This window comes from Schistocerca piceifrons, chromosome X (assembly GCF_021461385.2).
Source record: "Schistocerca piceifrons isolate TAMUIC-IGC-003096 chromosome X, iqSchPice1.1, whole genome shotgun sequence".
Lineage (NCBI taxonomy): Eukaryota > Metazoa > Arthropoda > Insecta > Orthoptera > Acrididae > Schistocerca > Schistocerca piceifrons.
In genome coordinates, this window is record NC_060149.1 from 380,905,726 (window position 1) to 380,925,771 (window position 20,046).

At 38.3% G+C, this 20,046-nt stretch overlaps 1 protein-coding gene across 8 annotated transcripts in view; it reads left to right on the forward strand.

Moving 5' to 3' along the window:
• The window catches only part of LOC124723161 (neuropathy target esterase sws), a 201,895-nt gene that overhangs the window by 66,900 nt on the left and 114,949 nt on the right, over nucleotides 1–20,046 (forward strand). For all 8 annotated transcript variants that reach the window (XR_007006522.1, XR_007006521.1, XM_047248357.1 and 5 more), the window contains exons 13-14: nucleotides 5,627–5,758; nucleotides 12,964–13,087. Coding sequence is in view for 6 of the 8 variants with exons in the window: in XM_047248357.1 (XP_047104313.1) it covers nucleotides 5,627–5,758; nucleotides 12,964–13,087 (256 nt within the window). In the remaining 2 variants the exon portion in view is untranslated. The remainder of the gene's footprint in view (nucleotides 1–5,626; nucleotides 5,759–12,963; nucleotides 13,088–20,046) is intronic.

Sequence of the window (20,046 nt, forward strand, 5' to 3'; positions counted from 1 at the left end):
TAGTTTAGTTACAAATAACCAAGTACACAGTAAATATATGACAGTAGTGACAGAACACCAAGTTTACCCTCGCTCGTGAACAAAAAACTGTGGGGTGAACAAAAAACTGTGGGAGAACTGTCTAGGCCAAGTCTGGTAACAAGGACAGTTTGTCACAACCAGTCACAGAGCAGTCCCAATCACCAAATAGAGCCTTAATGGAGCGAAAACAGTCCAGAAGAGCCCAGTTTGTGCTGTTGATGTGCATCACCACCAACAATAGGGCAGAAGGTAACTAATCTGTGGATACATCATTTATTTTAGCAAGTGAAATGACAGTGATGCAAATTTTAAGGTTTTGTGAAATATCTGACCTCCTTCCTAAATTATCAGGAGAAGTAGTTAATGTTTTGTGAGTGAGACTGAAATCTTTATAAATTGAGTGGCCATACTCAACATGAGATAGGTATTATTTTAGCCTTTTCATCTTTGTTTTAATAGGTTGTAAAACGACAAGCTGTTTAACTTCTTGCCTACAGGAAAATTAAAGAGACCTTTGGAGATAAGAGAACGACTTGTATGAATATCAAGAGCTCAGATGGAAACCCAGTTCTAAGCAAAGAAGGGAAAGCAGAAAGGTGGAAGGAGTATATAGAGGGTCTATACAAGGGCGATGTACTTGAGGACAATATTATGGAAATGGAAGAGGATGTAGATGAAGATGAAATGGGAGATATGATACTGCGTGAAGAGTTTGACAGAGCACTGAAAGACCTGAGTCGAAACAAGGCCCCCGGAGTAGACAATATTCCATTGGAACTACTGACGGCCGTGGGAGAGCCAGTCCTGACAAAACTCTACCATCTGGTGAGCAAGATGTATGAAACAGGCGAAATACCCTCAGACTTCAAGAAGAATATAATAATTCCAATCCCTAAGAAAGCAGGTGTTGACAGATGTGAAAATTACCGAACTATCAGTTTAATAAGTCACAGCTGCAAAATACTAACACGAATTCTTTACAGACGAATGGAAAAACTAGTAGAAGCCAACCTCGGGGAAGATCAGTTTGGATTCCGTAGAAACACTGGAACACGTGAGGCAATACTGACCTTACGACTTATCTTAGAAGAAAGATTAAGGAAAGGCAAACCTACGTTTCTAGCATTTGTAGACTTAGAGAAAGCTTTTGACAATGTTGACTGGAATACTCTCTTTCAAATTCTGAAGGTGGCAGGGGTAAAATACAGGGAGCGAAAGGCTATTTACAATTTGTACAGAAACCAGATGGCAGTTATAAGAGTCAAGGGACATGAAAGGGAAGCAGTGGTTGGGAAGGGAGTAAGACAGGGTTGTAGCCTCTCCCCGATGTTGTTCAATCTGTATATTGAGCAAGCAGTAAAGGAAACAAAAGAAAAATTGGGAGTAGGTATTAAAATTCATGGAGAAGAAATAAAAACTTTGAGGTTCGCCGATGACATTGTAATTCTGTCAGAGACAGCAAAGGACTTGGAAGAGCAGTTGAATGGAATGGACAGTGTCTTGAAAGAAGGATATAAGATGAACATCAACAAAAGCAAACAAGGATAATGGAATGTAGTCTAATTAAGTCGGGTGATGCTGAGGGAATTAGATTAGGAAATGAGGCACTTAAAGTAGTAAAGGAGTTTTGCTATTTGGGGAGCAAAATAACTGATGATGGTCGAAGTAGAGAGGATATAAAATGTAGGCTGGCAATGGCAAGGAAAGAGTTTCTGAAGAAGAGAAATTTGTTAACATCCAGTATTGATTTAAGTGTCAGGAAGTCGTTTCTGAAAGTATTTGTATGGAGTGTAGCCATGTATGGAAATGAAACATGGACGATAAATAGTTTGGACAAGAAGAGAATAGAAGCTTTTGAAATGTGGTGCTACAGAAGAATGCTGAAGATTAGATGGGTAGATCACATAACTAATGAGGAAGTATTGAATAGGATTGGGGAGAAGAGAAGTTTGTGGCACAATTTGACCAGAAGAAGGGATCGGTTGGTAGGACATGTTCTGAGGCATCAAGGGATCACCAATTTAGTATTGAAGTGCAGCGTGGAGGGTAAAAATCGTAGAGGGAGACCAAGAGATGAATACACTAAGCAGATTCAGAAGGATGTAGGTTGCAGTAGGTACTGGGAGATGAAAAAGCTTGCACAGGATAGAGTAGCATGGAGAGCTGCATCAAAGCAGTCTCAGGACTGAAGACCACAACAACAACAGCTGGAGTTCAGTCATGTAAAAATTTTTGAAGGACATTATGTTCACTTTTGACTGAAAAATTATGTATTTATAAAAACAGCTATAACAGTTTCAGCCATCTGACCATTATCAAGTGATGAAATTGTGCTTCAGCACCTGTCAAAATCCCGCCGGGAGGAGATTATTTGAACTCAGCTGCATATTGAGCACTGCATTTTTAGCCATCGTAATTTCCTCAGTGGTGGTGCCCCACCACTTTGTACTCATTGCGTCCAAATTTTAACTGTCTGCCTCTTCCTGCTGGAAGCAACTGATGCATGGGCTGTCGACCGCGTTTTACTTTTTATCCACCAAAGCAATATGGCGTAGGCCATTTAATTTTTTTAATTTTTAGTTTTGGACCTCCATTTTTGAATCCCCCCCCCCCATCCCCAAGTGCATTTGCGTTTTTTAGCTGTCTCCTATTCTATCCATTGGGACTAACATATAGTCGTTTCCCTCATCTCTGTGTTTGTTCTCTATAGTTTTGACTTGAGTGCGTATGAACCTAGTTGTTTTTGGTACCCTAAAACGAAACAAACGAACAACCTGTCAAAACCTTAAAAAATAACTGAAATGTATACATGTCATCATCTCATCCTATGATGGGCATTTAACATTAGTGGTGTTCTCACATTTTACATAAATCAGACCAAACTGCTGCTCATGTACACTGAATAAATGCAGATTTGTGTGGCTTCAGAAAATATTGTTCTTGTGAGACACAGCAAGCTCTTTATTCTCACAAATAATGTGTGCTATCAATGAGGGATGTCAAATTGATTCCATATTTTTAGACTTCCTGAAGGCTTTTGATACTGTTCCTCACAAGTGACTTCTAATCAAGTTGCATGCCTATGTAGTATCGTCTCCTCAGTTATGTGACAGGATTTGTGATTTCATGTCAGAAAGGACGCAGTTTGTAGTAACTGATGGAAAGTCATTGACTGAAACACAAGTAATATCTGGCATTACCCACGGGAGTGTTTGTTACAGACCCTCTGCAATTCCTGATCTATATAAATGATTTAGGAGACAATCTGAACAGCTCTCTTAGATTGTTTGCAGATGATGCTGTCATTTACTGTCTTATAAAGTCATCAGAAGATAAGAACAAATTGCAAAATGATTTAGACAAGATATCTGTGTGGTACAAAAAGTGGCAATTAACTCTAGATAATAAAAAGTGTGAAGTCATTCACGTGAGTACTAAAAGGAAGCTACTAAATTTCGGTTACAGAATAAAACACACAAATCTAAAGGCTATAAATTCAACCAAATACTTAGGCATTACAAATACGAATGACTTACATTGGACTGATCACATAGATAATGTTGTGGGGAAATCAAACCAAAGACCGAGATTAATTGCCAGAACACTTAGAAAATGCAGCAGATCTACTAAGAGACTGCTTATATTTGTCCATCCACTTCTGGGTGCAGTGTGGAATCCACATCAAATACAATTGATGGAGGAAATCGAAAAAGTTCAAAGAAGGGCAGCTCATTGTGTATTATTGCAAAATAGTGGAGAGAATGCCATGGATATGATACATGAATTTGGGTGCCAATCATTAACCCTTGAATGGGTGTGCCTGTGTGTAAAGTGCACAAATCACAAATAACATTGTTTTGTATCATTACATTATTGGTTCACAATTGTGAGCCCATATCTATTCCCTCATTATTGCTTCAGCTAACACAGTAATAAATTGTGTTGTCATATGTCCAAAAATAACAGCAAGCTAGGTTAGAAAAATTTTTGACCCACCCAAGAAAGTGACCCAGATTCCGAGCTAGCAGAAAAATCACACAATGAGGCAGTTATCTATGAGATAATTCATAATCAAGTAAGCGGTTGGCAGGGATGTGATGCAACTGCATGGTTTAATGCATCCAGTGGGTCATTACTATGGGATAACACTTGGGTGCAGCAACAGTTTGATGCAGTGAAAAGTATATTTTATTATTGTTTAATTAAACAGTGATTTAGCTCAGACATTGTTAGCTTATTTTATCATTGTTTAGTTAAAGTAAGATTAAGTCATAATTTTGTCACATGTCTGTCTTGGTAATATAAAGACAGTTATTCTTTACATGTGTACAAAGTGTGCCATGCTCCTGCTCATGTTAATGGAAATCGGCACCCCCACTGGAGGGCTAAATCGTAGGTGTTTTTCATTGCAGAAAGACCTTCTCTTAAAATTTAGCGTCACCAACTTCTCCTAAGAGTGTGAAAATATTTTGTTAGCGCCCACCTACACAGGAAAAATGTTAGTCACAATAAAATAAGAGAAATTAGATTACCATGGGAAGTTTTAAGTGTTTCTTTTTCCTGTACACTGGCCTGTACACTGTTGGAGAGAGGACCTGCAGAGAAATAGCTAGAAGTTGATGCAATGAACCCTCTGCCAGGCATATTAAATCCAGCATAGTCATCAAATGTGGTGTGTCCAGGAAACCTGCTTTTTCGGATTGCTAAACAACATTCAAACAAATCATATTAATGAGTTTTATTACAGAGTGAACAAATACAATACTTAACTTTGTGTTACACAGATGTGTCGCAAGCAAAAGGCGACACGCAAAATAAGCAATGTTCTTCAATATAACAATTCCCAAGTCCGTGTTACATAGACATGAATAGAGTAGTCGCTGCTATACAAGTGCCTAATCTTGAAGCTGCTCTTCATCTGGACCAGAACCAGTCAGGCGCACCTCTTATGTCCACTTCACATAGGAGCTGCTGCTGTCGGGTTGTCGTCCTGAAGAAGGGCCGGTCAGCGTGCAATCGGTTGACGTCTTCTCATGGCCCTCTCTGCTCTATTATTCCTGATGTGTGTGCCGGCGCTTGACTTTATGCCATAATAAGGCAGTTAATTGTGAATTGCAGAGCAATCATGTAGATGTAGATGTAGTCTATGCAAGTTGTGATTTGATGTGATTTATGTTAAAGATAGCAACGATAAAATTAAATACCCAATATGTGGTGATGACATATCTGATATGTATATGTTTATTGAAGTTTTAAAATATGCTGAAGCATAATTTAGCCACCTCATAATGGCCACACAGCCAAAATTGCAACAGTGAGTTTTATAAATAAAAAATGTTAGTCAAAGGTGACCAAGACGTCCTTTAAAAACCCACAAACTGTATTTACAATTACATTGAGTGATAGTGTACATGATTGTATGGACATACATAATGATGGGGTACAGGTGATTTTAACTTAGGTTGTATTTCTCATAATTATAGTTTCATTCATTTTAATCACAATTGTCTCAGAACTTTTAAAGACAGACAAAGGAGGGGATTGAGATGTACACACATTCTTGTTTATTATTATTTGTACCATATTGCCTCCTTTTTGCTTTCAGGGTTATGTGCCATGAACCACGTGTTGTGCTCCACATTGCCCATACAGTTGTTAGGAGGTTATCACCATTTGTTCGTCAAGTAGATTTTGGTCTGGACTGGGTCTTTGTTGAAACAGGACGTGCAGTCTACAGGTTAGTAATTGAAAGTGTCGTCTTAAATCGAACAAATAGATACAGATGTGTGTTTTTGCTTTGTATTTATGGTAGGTGCCTATTGCAGTTATTGTCGACAAATCTACAGGAAAGTCCCTGCCCCCCCCCCCCCCCCCCCTGCCCCCTCCTCCCCCCAATATGAATGAATTAATAGAAACATTTGCCAGAAAATAAATCATTATCTTAATAAATCCTCATCCTAATGCCTGAGTGACCTGGCTTTCATTTTTAACCCTCCACAACCTATCCTCCCTCCTCCCTGAGGAAGGAACTAATGGTTCCAAAACCCAGGATAGTTTTGTGTACTCTTATTTGTACTCATCAGTCTGCTTAAGGTAAGTAACAGCTAGCAGTTCTGTCTCATAATTTTATAAATAAAGTATGAGACTATAACAGGAGTTGATAGTTAGCCATCATCATCCATTGATCTGCATGATGATCATATTTTGGGCTCAGCTACACCTGTTAATCTTTTGTATCCTTCAGATGTGGTTGCTGCATTCTGCTGTCTTCATTGCTGAGTCTTTCTGTGTAATCTGGGTGCTTGCCTTGAGTGCTTGTGTTAAGACTGCTGCGAGATGCCAAGGTACCAGAACAGCTGGCCTCACACTATGTTGAGTACACCTAGAGTGGTAGCTGTGACAATTCTTGTTGCTTGAGTTTTGCTACTGTTGAGTGAAACTAAATTCATTGACTGTAAAAGTTAATCAGATTATGAATTTATGACCGTGAACTTTCCAAAAAACTCGTTACTGTAATTGCAAAACAGGGAGATGTTAAAATGACTTTTACCACAAAGACTTACATGTTTATCTGCACCACAATAATTCCTCCAGGAAAAAAGGTTCGCAATCGGCAACTCTTACAGTGTCCAAACATTGTTTACATGTCATCCTTTTGACACACACACACACACACACACACACACACACACACCTATGTCACCTTTCTTGGACAGTTCATGAGTATCTTTTTTGTGATAAGACATGAAACGCAATACAATACATAATAGTAATTTGTACTATTTGCATTTGTTTCTGGTTTCTTGGCAGACATTCTATGACAAGCAAATTGTGCAATTATGCATCAACACTGCTATCTTTGATTGTTCTGTTTAAAACATGTAAAAAAGTATACCAATAAATTGTTATAGGATTCTCATCATCAGTGTCTCTTCCTCGAATTTCTTCAGTTCTGTTGAAAAATTTCTACAAGTTCTCTTACCAGTGACAGATGAAACACCATTACTAACTTGTTTTGCCCAACTACCATCCAGTGGAGATAATGAGAAACTGAAGCACAGTGGTTCAGAAGGTGGAAGGTGAACTTCCTGTACTACTTCACAGTTCTCGGTATCATTTCAGAAAGGTCAGCTGTTTCGTAAGAGAGTTTTATAATCACGAAATTCCAGTTTCTTAAAATTTTTTACCATCACTGATATTCCTGTAAGTGTTTTCTCTCTTAGGAATGTCTATGCTGTTCAGCTGCTGAACATGCATGCCTCTCTCATACCCTACATCTTGATTGCCATGTAATGTATCATTTGACATAAACAAGGGTCATGCACTATCCATTTTCTCCCGGAGTTTTGATGTGTTGTGCCCATTCCCACAAACAATGGTGCATATTCTTTCTCTGACTGGAAAAAAAACAAAATATCTCAGGGTGTTCCACAAGGCTCCATATTAGGCCCAGTTCTATTTCTCTTGTATGTTAATGACTTGCCATTAAATATCAGCTCCCCATCAGTTCTGTTTGCAGATGATACTTTTGTGTTAGTTGAAGATCAGGATTTGGAAAAAATTCCCAAATTTGTGATCAACACCTTCAGTGCCTTAGAAACTTGGTTTCAGCTAAATGAGTTGAATCTAAACATATCTAAGACTCACATGAAGCAGTTCGAAGCCAAACAGTCAAAATGTGAGCAGATTATGATTGTACACAACAACCAAGATATAGAGGAAGTTGACTCAGTCAAATTCTTAGGTTTAAATGTAGCTAAAAATTTGAACTGGCAGGCACACATTAAATACCTGGCAAACAAACTGAGCAGCTTTCTTCATTTGCAGTGCAAATATTATCAACAGCAACTGACGTGGACACACAAAAAGTAGCATATACAAGCTACTTTGAATCCATTATTAGGTATGGTATTGTTTTTTTCAGTAACTCGACAAACAATGTGCAGATACTAAAAATACAGGAAAAAATCATTCAAAATATTTGCACTGCAAATCACAAAGAAGCATGTCGACCATTATTTAGAAAACTTAAAATATTAACTCTGCCATCCTTATACATATATGAGATTATTATATTTTTGTACACCAGACATGAATTATTTGAGGGAAACCATTTTGTCCATTCACATGATACTAGAAATCTTATGCTCCCTACCCACCACCTCAGACTGTATTCCCAGGGACCTCAATACATGGGAATGAAAATTTGTAATAAATTAAAAAGGGAAGAAGTTGATGCAGAGAAATTTAGGTTCACTTAAAAGAAAGCTATATGAGGTACTGACACTGAAGTGTTATTACTCAGTGGGTAAATTCATGCAGGACAAACTGGAAATTTAAACTGGATGCAACGTGTTACACATTCCAAGAAATATCCTCATAATGTTATTATTTATTGTAGTGCTATTATTTATAAATGCAAAAATCATTCTAACTGTATTATAAATTTTTGACATGTCTCATGTACACAAACAAAATGGATTGCAAATGTACATCATGAGATGAATGAAACACAATTGACAACACTAATCCTTGTGGTTGTTCCATGATTGTGAACTGAGAAAGCATGCTTGGGATTGACTACCAATTTTTGAAATAAAGACCTACTTCTTTTGAATGAAATGAACTTTTAAAAGATAATGATCCTTTCAACTACAATGAACTTTCATCAATAAAAATCTTTTGGTGGTGTTAACATTTACTGTGGTATGCCTTATGAACTTTGTCAACACTATTCCTAATCCTGAAGAAACTTTTTATGCTAGCAGAGCTGTCACTGAAGGATTCTCAGAAAGTAGACAGTGCATCAGTAAACAATTTAGTAAAAAATCATATCGGGAAAATGTGCATATCTGGATCATTTGCTGCAAACTTTCACCGGCTGGTTTTTTTTGTGATCTGTCCAAGGCATTCGATTACATAGATCATGTTGCTCTCCTAGAGAAAAAGTTTAATGGAACTGTTGTTGTTACAGACAACCTATTTGAATCATACTTAACAGACAGAATGCAAAAAGTTGTGCTGAATAATTCAAACAATGTTGGAAGGAAAGTAAATTTTAGTTACTGGGGAGAAATCACAAAGGGAGTCCCACAGTTTTCAATTTTGGGTACACTCCTATCCTTTATATATGTGAAGGATCTTCCACTTATCATTCAACGAGCAGAATAGGTACTTTTTGCAGATGATGCTAGTGCTATGAATCCCGTTAGAAAGAAAGGAAAAGAATAAACTGTTAGTGATGTTTTTCAAAACACAATTAAGTTAATTTCTGAGAATAGACTCTCCCTTAATGTGAGAGAACTCACTATATGAGTTCAACAAATAGTCATACCAATGATTGATATAGAAAATGAACAGGATTCAGTAAATAGGGTAGAATGTTCCAAATTCTTGGGTTGACATACTGGTGAAAAATTAATCCGGAAGAAACACAGTACTCAGCTGCTCAAACAATTAAGTTCAACTACTTTTGTTTTTCATATAATTGCTAGTCTTGGCCAGCCACTGTGGCTGAGCGGTTCTAGGTGTTTCAGTCCAGAATCGCACTGCTGCTACGGTCGCAAGTTCGAACCCTGCCTCGGGCATGGATGTGTGTGATGTCCTTAGGTTAGTTAGGTTTAAGTGGTTCCGAGTCTAGGGGACTTCTGACCTCAGATGTTAAGTCCCATAGTGCTCAGAGCCATTTGAACCATTTTCGCTAGTCTTGGAACCAAACAAGTTAACCTCCTAACATTTTTTCATATTTTGACTCGGTAATGTATTATGGAATAATTTACTGGGGTAATTCATCACTCAGAAAGCATTAATCACATAAAAGTAAGCAATAAGCATAATAAAATGATGTTCACCAGCAGTCATCTTATAGATATCTGTTCAAAGAGTTAGGCATTTTAGTTGCTATTATTATTATTATTATTGTTGTTGTTGGGTGTCACTAGACCCTGTTGGATCACACAAAGCTATTATGTTTCAGCCTTCAGAGTTTCCAAGCAGATCTCATTTTTTCTCCTTGGATTCTTTTTCTTTCTTCAGTCAACTTTGTCCATGGTCTGTTGGTGACTTTGTCTGCTAATTTTTTTTGTCTGTACAATTTTATGTTGAAAATATATGATTGACTTATATGAGCCTTTTCTAAGTCCTTTTTGGCCTGCTGAATTCAGGATGTGATTTTGACTTGTTATATCGGTCTGCCATGAAATTTGATTTTTTTTTTTTTGGGGGGGGGGGGGGGGGCGGCGGGGATTGTAGTCTGCATCTGTCTTGTATCCTTTCTTTATTTTCCGTACAAGAATTCAGGCTTGATAACTGTTTTACAGTGCCAGATTTTTTAGAGTATGGCCATAATGTTTTTTTGTTGTAGGTTATGTAAGTTTTACCATAAGCTCTCCTATGTTTTTACATTTGGTTTTCTGTGCCATTTTCTCTCCCCCTGTAGGATCGAGAATTGCGTCTAATTGCTTAAAGTATGAAACACTCTTAATTTCTCCATATTTTGTGATCAGCTTATGAACAGAGTGTTTTGAGCAGATGTACTCAATTTCTTTAGAAGAATATTTGAGGACCGACTCTTTCAGCATGTTCCTTGAGAGTTTCTATCCATTTGATTGCTGTCGTCTCAGCATCTGCTTTTGCCAGATCATCTGCAAAAGCTAAATGAGAAATCTGGATGCCATTTTAAGGTCTTCCAAGTTGTGTGGGCTTCTAGTGGTTTTGGTTTTAGTTCTTTCTCCATTCTCAGATGAATTTGTCAAAAACCAGTTTAAAGAGATAGGAGACAGACCGTTGCCCTGTTGAACACTGGTTCTCAACAGAAATAGTTCTGACACCTCATCAATGAATTTTATTTCAGAGGTGAGTTTTTGATGAGATGTAGGGTTTTTGGGTTGAATCCTTGTCCTTCAGTGGACTGGACTGGGACTGGATGGAATCATATGCCTTCTCAAAATCAACAAAGGAGCATGTGATTGGCTCTTCTTGCAGGCTTTTATTTTAATTTTTAAATTGAATATTTGCACTATACAGTTTCGACCACTGCAGAAGCGGGCTTGGTATTCACCAATTTTGTGACTGAGTTACTAATGAAAGTCATTGCAAATAATCCATCACAGTTTGAAAAGAATGTTTGAAAAGACTAGCAATGTCCATACCTAAAACACAAGTAGAAAAACTGACCTTTATAATTCATTATCATTAAAGCTGTCAGAGACTCTCCCGCCGGAGGTTCAAGTCCTCCCTTGGGCATGGGTGTGTGTGTGCGTGTGCGTGTGTGTGTGTGTGTGTGTGTGTGTGTGTGTGTGTGTGTGTGTGTTGTTGTTGTTGTTATCATAAGTTAGTTTAAGTAGTGTGTAAGTCTAGGGACCAATGACCTCAGCGGTTTGGTCCCTTAGGGATTCACACACATTTGAAAATTTGAACATGAGGACTATGTTCATTAATTTTAAATTTAGGCCAGTGTGCCATTTATGAACTCGTTAGTTACCAGCATGTAACATTCAACTGAAAATAATCATGCATACATATCCTGTAAACTGACTCATTCAAATGATCTAAGGAACATGACACTAACTAATTAACTAATTAAATTGTGTAGAACAGAATAACAAAGAGAACAATATTGTAATGCCAACACTAAAAATTATCCAAATATGTAAATAGGAGTTGCAAACTGATTCCAGATCCATAGATTGACAGTTTGGATGGAAATATTAAAAAACTGTGATCACCACCAATAGCAGCCGAGCGGTGTGAGACGCCTCGCCACAGTTCGCACATTTCCCCCCGTCGGAGGTTCGAGTCCTCCCTCGGACATGGGCATTTGTGTTTTCCTGTGTGTAAGTTAGTTTAAGTTAGATTAAGTAGTGTGTAAGCCTAGGGATCAATGACCTCAGCAGTTTGCTCGCATAGGAACTTATCACAAAATACCACCAATAGCAGGTTTACACAATTGCTGCATAGCTGGTCTAACTCCCAAGATGCTCATACAAATTTTTAAAGTTATTGCATGATGTAGACAGCAGAGCTTATACCGTGTGTTACAGCCAGTACCAGGGGCATGCAAAGAATATGTTGTTGCAGAAGTCAGAGTGCCTTTCATAATACATTTGCACACTGAGCCAAGTCGTAATTGAGAAGTACAAACAGGGCCATATGACAGCACCTAATGCATCATTCTGTGAGCCTAGCAATACAGAGTCAACACATAACCTCCAAGGTCATTGTCTCCATGGCATCCATCTTATGGAAAGTGCAAAGGTTAGGGAAACTGACAATAATTGAGGCACCACTATGGGAAAATTTCCACTGACACCTCCAGATAATGAGGGCAAATGACTGCATCTCTGGTCACAATGATGATATGTCCGTCTAGAACCTCCTGACTGCACCTAGCTGCCCTACCCTCCCTCCACCTTGTCCCTGTATGCCCGCACAAGCAGCACTTTACTGTCTCCCATCCCTACTCTGCTATCCCTCCCTGTCCCTGCCCCAGCCTCCTCCTTACCCCCACCACCCGGTTGCCTGTGCCATCAAGCGCTGCTGCTCGCAGTCTGGCTTCAGCAGCCAGAGGCTGTGGTCATGTGTGTTTTAGTTGCATTTGTGTGTGTGTGTGTGTGTTTTTGTCTCTTTTCAAAGAAGGCATTGTTGGCCGAAAGCTCCCTTTCTGACAGTCTTTTTTGTTGTGCCTATCTGTGACTCGTCATCTCCGCTGTATGACGAGTAGCAACTATCCTTTTCATAATATTGAATCAATAATGTCGATAACACAAAGAATGATGAATACTTTGGTATGGGTGTCTTCAAAGTAGTAGTCCGGTTTTGGAAGGTGGTAGATTTTTTGAGCGTTATGGAAAAATGACATGATTACTGCATACAGAATTGCAAAAGAAAAATAGTGGCATAGGTCATCAGATACGCAAATAATGTAACTTATTTCTGTTTCAGGCAAGGTGATGAGTCAGACAGCACTTTTATTGTTCTAAGTGGTCGTCTAAGATCTGTAATCACACACAGCAATGGCAAAAAGGAGCAAGTTGGTGAATATGGCAAGGGTGACCTTATTGGAATTGTAAGTAACATAATGTTGAAAGTCTGTCTGTTCATATAATGTCTGTATTTTGAGAAACTTAATTAGAAAATAAAGGTTTGTATATAAATAATTTATACTATAAATCAAGATTTATGTGATTAGTGTAGCATTATTTATTTGTACACAATAAAAAGAACGTTTCATTGCAACTTAAATCTGAGTCAAATGTAGAACTAAATTAGTCCAACTCAGTGAAGCAGATGTGATTAAACCCTGGAGAGGTCTTAGTTTGAATCCATATGCAGCCTTCTTTATTAAAGTTCTCGTGTGGTGTCTCTAAATCACTTCAAGTAAAAATGTCATGACTGGTTCTTTCTCTTTTAATGTACACTAGAGCTATCATTCTCTCTCAGCTGATGCTAGTATTGATGAAGTATTCTAACATATCTTAATGGAGCAATACATAAAATAAGGGAAAGGCAACCACTCACCTGTAGCGGATCAGAGTATGACGCACAGAAACACATAATAGAAAACAGCATTTACACTAGCATTCAAGCACTAGCTCTTTTTCGAGCAATTACACACACACACACACACACACACACACACACACACACAACACACACACACACAACACACACACACCCAAATGTACCCTACTTTAGCCATGGCAATTCTTGTGGTGGCCACGAGAGTGTGTGTTTGGGTGTCTGTGTTGTGTGAGAGAATGTGTGCTATTGCTAGAAAAAGAGCTAGTGCTCAAAAGCTAATGTGAATGTCATTTTCTATTATGTGTTTCTCCACTCCACATACTGATCTACTACAGGATATTTCGTATACAATTTTTTTATTTTCCCCTGAACACTGAAAATCAAACTGAAGTAATGTATTTATTCTCCATAGATAAATACAAGATTTACTTTGGATTGCAGACACATAGAACAGTTCGTGTCATAAGTACATAGGTAAATCATGTAAACAAATCCAATAATACATTGTTTCTTAGTTAATTATAACTAGTATGATACAAACGTGAAGCTAAGCTATTCCTGTGGAAGGAATTCTGTGGTGCTAAATGCATTTCTCAGTAAGAAATCCCCAGTATGAGGCTGTACTTCATCTTTAATGACCTCTTCATTGACAGGATGTTAAACACTAATCTTTCTTCCTCCTCCTTTTTGAACCCATGTCAACACAGCTTTCTTCAATTCATAAGTGCCTTGATTGTCTATTGCTTAACATGATCCCTATGTTGTCACCTGGAATGATGAGTACTCTGTTTATCTGCTTGTCTGTGACATTTTCCCATCTCCTATTTTGCATGTGAAGTGTGGGAATACTAATGCAAAGAACTTGTAACATAGTCCTCATTTGATAAATCTGGTGTGTTTTTGCAATGCTGTGTTCGCAAGAGTGGTGACTGTTTCACATACACCAAGTAGGACAGTTGTTTCATCTCATTTTAGTTCTATATCATCATCAGACACAAAACATTGTATTACACCAGCTTGATGATTTGCAATTAAATCAGTTATATTTATTTTTTTATGTTCAAAATGTAATGTAATAATTACTTTGACAATAACTCCTGAAGATATCAAACACAGCAGAATAATTTAGTGTCAGTTTGTCCTGGGTCCCTTCAAAACCCCTGTTGTATTAAAAGTTCCTGTGTGCCAGACTGGAACTTGAACCTGGAACCGTTGCCTTTCAGGGTCATAGCTTTACTTCTGCCAATACTTCATCTCTTATCTCCTGAACTTCACAGAAGTTCTCCTGCATACCTTGTCGGTCTAGCACTCGTGAAAGATATGATATTGCAGATAAATGGCTAAGCCGCTCCCCGGGGGAATATTTCCTGAGTGAATTTTCACTCTGCTTCCTCAAACATTGGAGTTTCCAGTTAATTAAGTACATATGTTCTAGAGAAACTCCCAAAATGTGTCAGATCTAAGAATAAATACACCATTCCCAACTGTCTACTCAACATTACAGATGCTGTACCATCTTGACACTAGAATGGTGGAGTTTCTGACATTCCTAAAATGATGGCAAGGGGTCAAATCTGACCTTGCATAAAATATTTTTGTATTTAACATAAACAAGCACTTCATTTTAGTAAGTGTTAATCCCTACCTTTTAGTGAGTTCTAACAATAATTATATGCTAACAAGTTTCCTTAACTGTAGACTGTCACATATTCATTATTTGTAGAAGCCTCTAGATACATTTAGATGCCATCATTGCTTGCAGAGTTAGAGTATTTTACTCATTTTATTTATTTATTTATTTTTGGTATTTCGTATTGCTGAAGTACAGTGACCTACTACATATGTTTATTGGATTGGGTATTGTTATTTATGTGTGATTATATTATCTTCAACACCTGTGAAAATGTTGTTAAATTTGTTAGCTACTTCTAAGTGTTTGTTACTTTTTTATTTTCATATGATAGTATTATATTTTCAGACAATGCTCTGTTTTCATCAGTTTCTTTTTTTACACACTCCACACACTCTTCCCTTTGCTTGTTGAATTATATATGTATTTCTCATTTACATTACTTTTGCTTGCTTAATGCAAGCCATGCCTTTAGCATTCTTCTGCAACTACATTTGTGGAAGTATAATAACCAAACAATATACAAAGATGAGATATTCCAGCTTGAAAATCCATGGAAACTACTCTTTTCACTTGAGTGCTCTCAGAGGAATTATTGTTCTGATTCTTCACTGCCTGGTATCCCGACATATGCCATACACATGTTTTATCTATGACTGACACTGTTACGCTGATTGACTTATCCATGAATGCGCATTTTACGTGTCTTTATATCATTGTGTCAAATGGATTTAATTCAGTCATGCACTCACCTCAGTTAACAGATGAAATAATGGAAGATTAAATATTGCTGTCCCAGGTGTGTGCCTGAAAGGTGAATAAAATAATACACAGTTTGTATGCTGAATTCTCAGGAGAATGGTATAATCAGTCACACACCAGAAAAATCTAAGAAACTGCAGTGTGCGTGTGTTTACAGTAATGTCACCAGTGTAAGATTATCAATGAAAGTGAAGGAAGACAACTGCGCCACTGTTTTGGAAACCATTACATCTTAATGCACAATTTGCACACTATTATGTTATGAGAAGACACACTTTGCTTTACATAAAATGTATTACTTGTTTCCTATCACATTGGCTTTAATTGCTGCAGATGGAAACTTGTTCCAGCAATGGTTCATACTTTTCCCACTCAGTTTACTTTGAAGTTAATTGACTGTTAATCTATGGTTACTCCATCTATCATTACACTGACCATCACTGTTACAATCCTACTGTTGCATCATCATATAGGTTCTTTGTTGTCTCCTCATTTTGTCTTTCTAATTTTAGTTCCATCCTTTTATACTTTCTTCTGCTTCATCATCTTATTTTGACCCTTTTTTTGTGTATGTCACCTCAGTTTTGACTTTTAGCCCCTGTCATCAATACTGCTGTCCATTCATCCCTTTTTTTGCTTTTTAATTCATCAATCTAATCTTTCGTATATATTTTTTACGCGTTAATTCTCAGTTTTCCCTTACATTGTAACTACAACAGTAATCCTTGGGAAAGTAGCTAGGTGTGAGCATCTTGCTGGCTCAGTATTTCAGTGAAAGCTCATTCCCATCTGCAGGTGCTGCTGAAATGTCAGGGAGGTGCCTCATGATTATATACTTCAGTATGATGTGTCTGCCTCTAGTCACCCATGTGTTACCCAGTATGGTCTGCTCTACTTGAATGATTTGGGAGACTTGATGTTCCATATTTAGTTAATTTCCTTGCATTGGACTGTTCTGTACATTCACCATAAACATGGTGACAATGGGAGTCTAGGTGATAACTTTTTGGTTTGCTCCACACCTTATGAGGGTTCTGTATGAAGTCTGCACCATTGCGGCCATGGTGGGAGGCCAGATGTTCAGATGCCAAGTATTTTTGCTTGTTCTGTTTGCAGTCTGGTCTCATTGGAAATGCTGGGAAAAGCAGGTATTAAGTTTTCAGTTCACACTTCAATGCTCTAATACTTGAGGAATTGCTGTTAAAGTAATAACACATCATATCTATGTTGCACATGGCACTGAGCTGAGCAAAGCAGTGAATTAGTGCACTGGAAGAGACACAGGACTTACATTTAGAAGCAGCTGGTTTCAAATCCCAGCCATCCAGATTTTGATTTTCCATAGTTTCGTGAAAGCATTTAAGATGAAATCAGGGATGGCTCCTTTGAAGAGCAAAAAAGGGGGCTGTGATTTCTTTCCTACCCTTGTCCAATTCAAACTAGTGTTCCATATCTAAAGACGGTGTCTGCAATGTGGCATAAAACCCTAATCCTCTAACCTTTCTTGATTCCTTGCTTCCATCACACATTAAGATTTCTGCAGTAAATATTACCTTCTCTGCAGCACTTTATATTGTAAATGGAAAATTTGTATTCTGTGTTCACTGGCAGTTGGGTAAAACTACTTGAGAGCATTTTTGTCTCACAGTCACATTTAGAATTAGTAGTTTTTATTAGATGTGGGAAGTATTGTGTTCAAGGAAGAGAAGAAGTAGTTCATCATTTCTGTGGCATTTTTAAAACTGCATGGTTTCTCTTGTTAGGTCCAAATGACAAGCACCTCAAGTAATATAACTCTGTTTAGTTTCGGCCAATTTGGAGCCCTCAAGTTGAGAGGTGATCAGCATCATCCCCAGCTTCTGCTATTGTAAGTACTCTCTCTCTCTCTCTCTCTCTCTCTCTCTCTCTCTCTCTCTCTCTCTCTCTCTCTCTCTGTGTGTGTGTGTGTGTGTGTGTGTGTGTGTGTGTGTGTGTAGGCGCGCGCGCGCGCGCGTGTGTACGTGTGCGGGTGGGGGGGGGGGGGGGGTTCACGCGCGCGCACTTGTGTGTGCCAGTGAGAAACTTTGAACATGGCAATGGAACTTTGTGCATTACAGAGACTAGGATTTTGGCTCAACAGCCTGAATTGTGAGGGTGGTAGAAACTTCTTTAACATGGGTGGGTGGTGGGGACCTCGAGTTGAGCAAAGTGCGAAAGAAGGGAAATGAATGTGCATGTAAAATGCTCATTTGTTGACACCTGGCAGTTGTTATGCCTCACTCATTCATGCGGGATTTCCATGACTGGAAAACTTCATCTCTAGATACTCACAGGACATAATATCAATTTATTTTTCAATTTAATACCCATGTACACTAATACACTTGCGGGCACACTCACATAACTTCTGCGAACCATTCGAATGAAAGGTCATCGATTTCGAGTTCAACCAAGCATTTGCAGCATCAACCATTCCATCATCATTGTCAAACTGTTGTCCTTTGAGGTCTTTTTTTAGGTTTGGGAAAAGAAAAAAGTCTGGAAGAGCCAAATCTGGAGAATATGACAGATGACGTAACAATTCGAACCTGTAGTCATGCAGAGTTTCCTGTGTGGTGAGGGCTTTGTGTACTGGTGCTTTCCCTTATGCAAAAGAACTCCACACGCCAATTTTCCACGCCTTTTTTCTTTATCACTTCTCTCATATGGTTTAGAAGGGTGCAGTACTATGATGCATTGATAGTTACGCACTTTTGCAAGTAATCCACCATAATTAGCCCATTGCATTACAGAAGACTGATGCCATCACCGTACTGGCTGATTTTTGCACCTGGAATTTTTTTGGGGTATGGGATGAAGAATGTTTCCATTGTTGTGCCTGATGTTTTGTCTCAATATCAAAGTGGTGAAGTCACATTTTGTCCATTGTCACATATCTTGCAAGAGAGCCGCCTTCATCTGCTTCAAATTTGTGGACGATTTCTTCACAACACTGCACACGCTCCCATCTGTGATCTGCATACAAGTCTTTCGGAACCCACCGAGATGAAACTTTCCGCATTCCCAAAATATCTACAACAATGTTATGAGCACCCCCTTGGGAAATTCCAAATGTGGTTTCAATTTGCTGCAATGCTGTTCAACAATCCTGCAAAATCATATTGTGAATTGCAGTCACCATTTCATCAGTGGCAATGGTGACAGGCCTTCTGCACCTTGGTGCATCTTCCACACTCGTTCTTCCATGTTTGAAGTCGGACACCCAGTTTTTCACTGTTGCAAAAGACGGAGCACTGTCCTTAAGTGTACTCCACATGTCCTCCGTAACTTCCTTGGTGTCATTCCCTTCAATGAAGATATTCAGTCACAGCAAAGTTCTTGATTCTCTCTGTATTCACCATTTTGCTTAGTCTGCAGTACACAACACACCCTAGCAGCAATATTAATGAAGCTTGCATACTGTCAAAGGGTCACCATAAAAGTGGGTGGTGGTGTTTGTGCGAGACATTTCAACTGCTCCTTGTATTGATAATCAAGTACTATTAATTCCAAAGCTGCAGAGAGAACTGGAAAAATGGAAAAAATGTAGCAAATCCAAAAAATAATGAAAAGAGTGTATGAGGAAGTTGTTAAAGCAGTTGCACCCATACTAATATTTAACACATAAGTACTCATATTTTGCAAAGACTTCAGATAAGTCTGCAACGATGTCGACAGAAGTGAGCTGTATATAGCAATGGAAGAGTTAGAGCTTCCTAATAAACTGATTGCCTTAGTGAAAGCTACTATGGAAAACAGCCAGAGTCAAGTTAAAAACAGAAAATGCTATCAAGTTTTGTGACCATAAAAATGGAGTAAGGCAGGGAGACACATTATCCTGCCTTCTGTTTAATATAGCCATGGAAAAAGAGATGCAGACATCAATACAAAGGGAACTATCCTGTGTAAATCAGTTCAGGTACTGGCATATACAGATGATACTGATACAATTACAAGCCTTGAAAGAGCTACTAGAAAGATGAACCTACAGATAAATGGAGGGAGAATTAAATATAAGCCCACAGCTGTTAAAGATTATCGAAATGAGCCCCCATTCAGAGAAACTGTTTCGTATAAGTTTGATGGCATGTGTA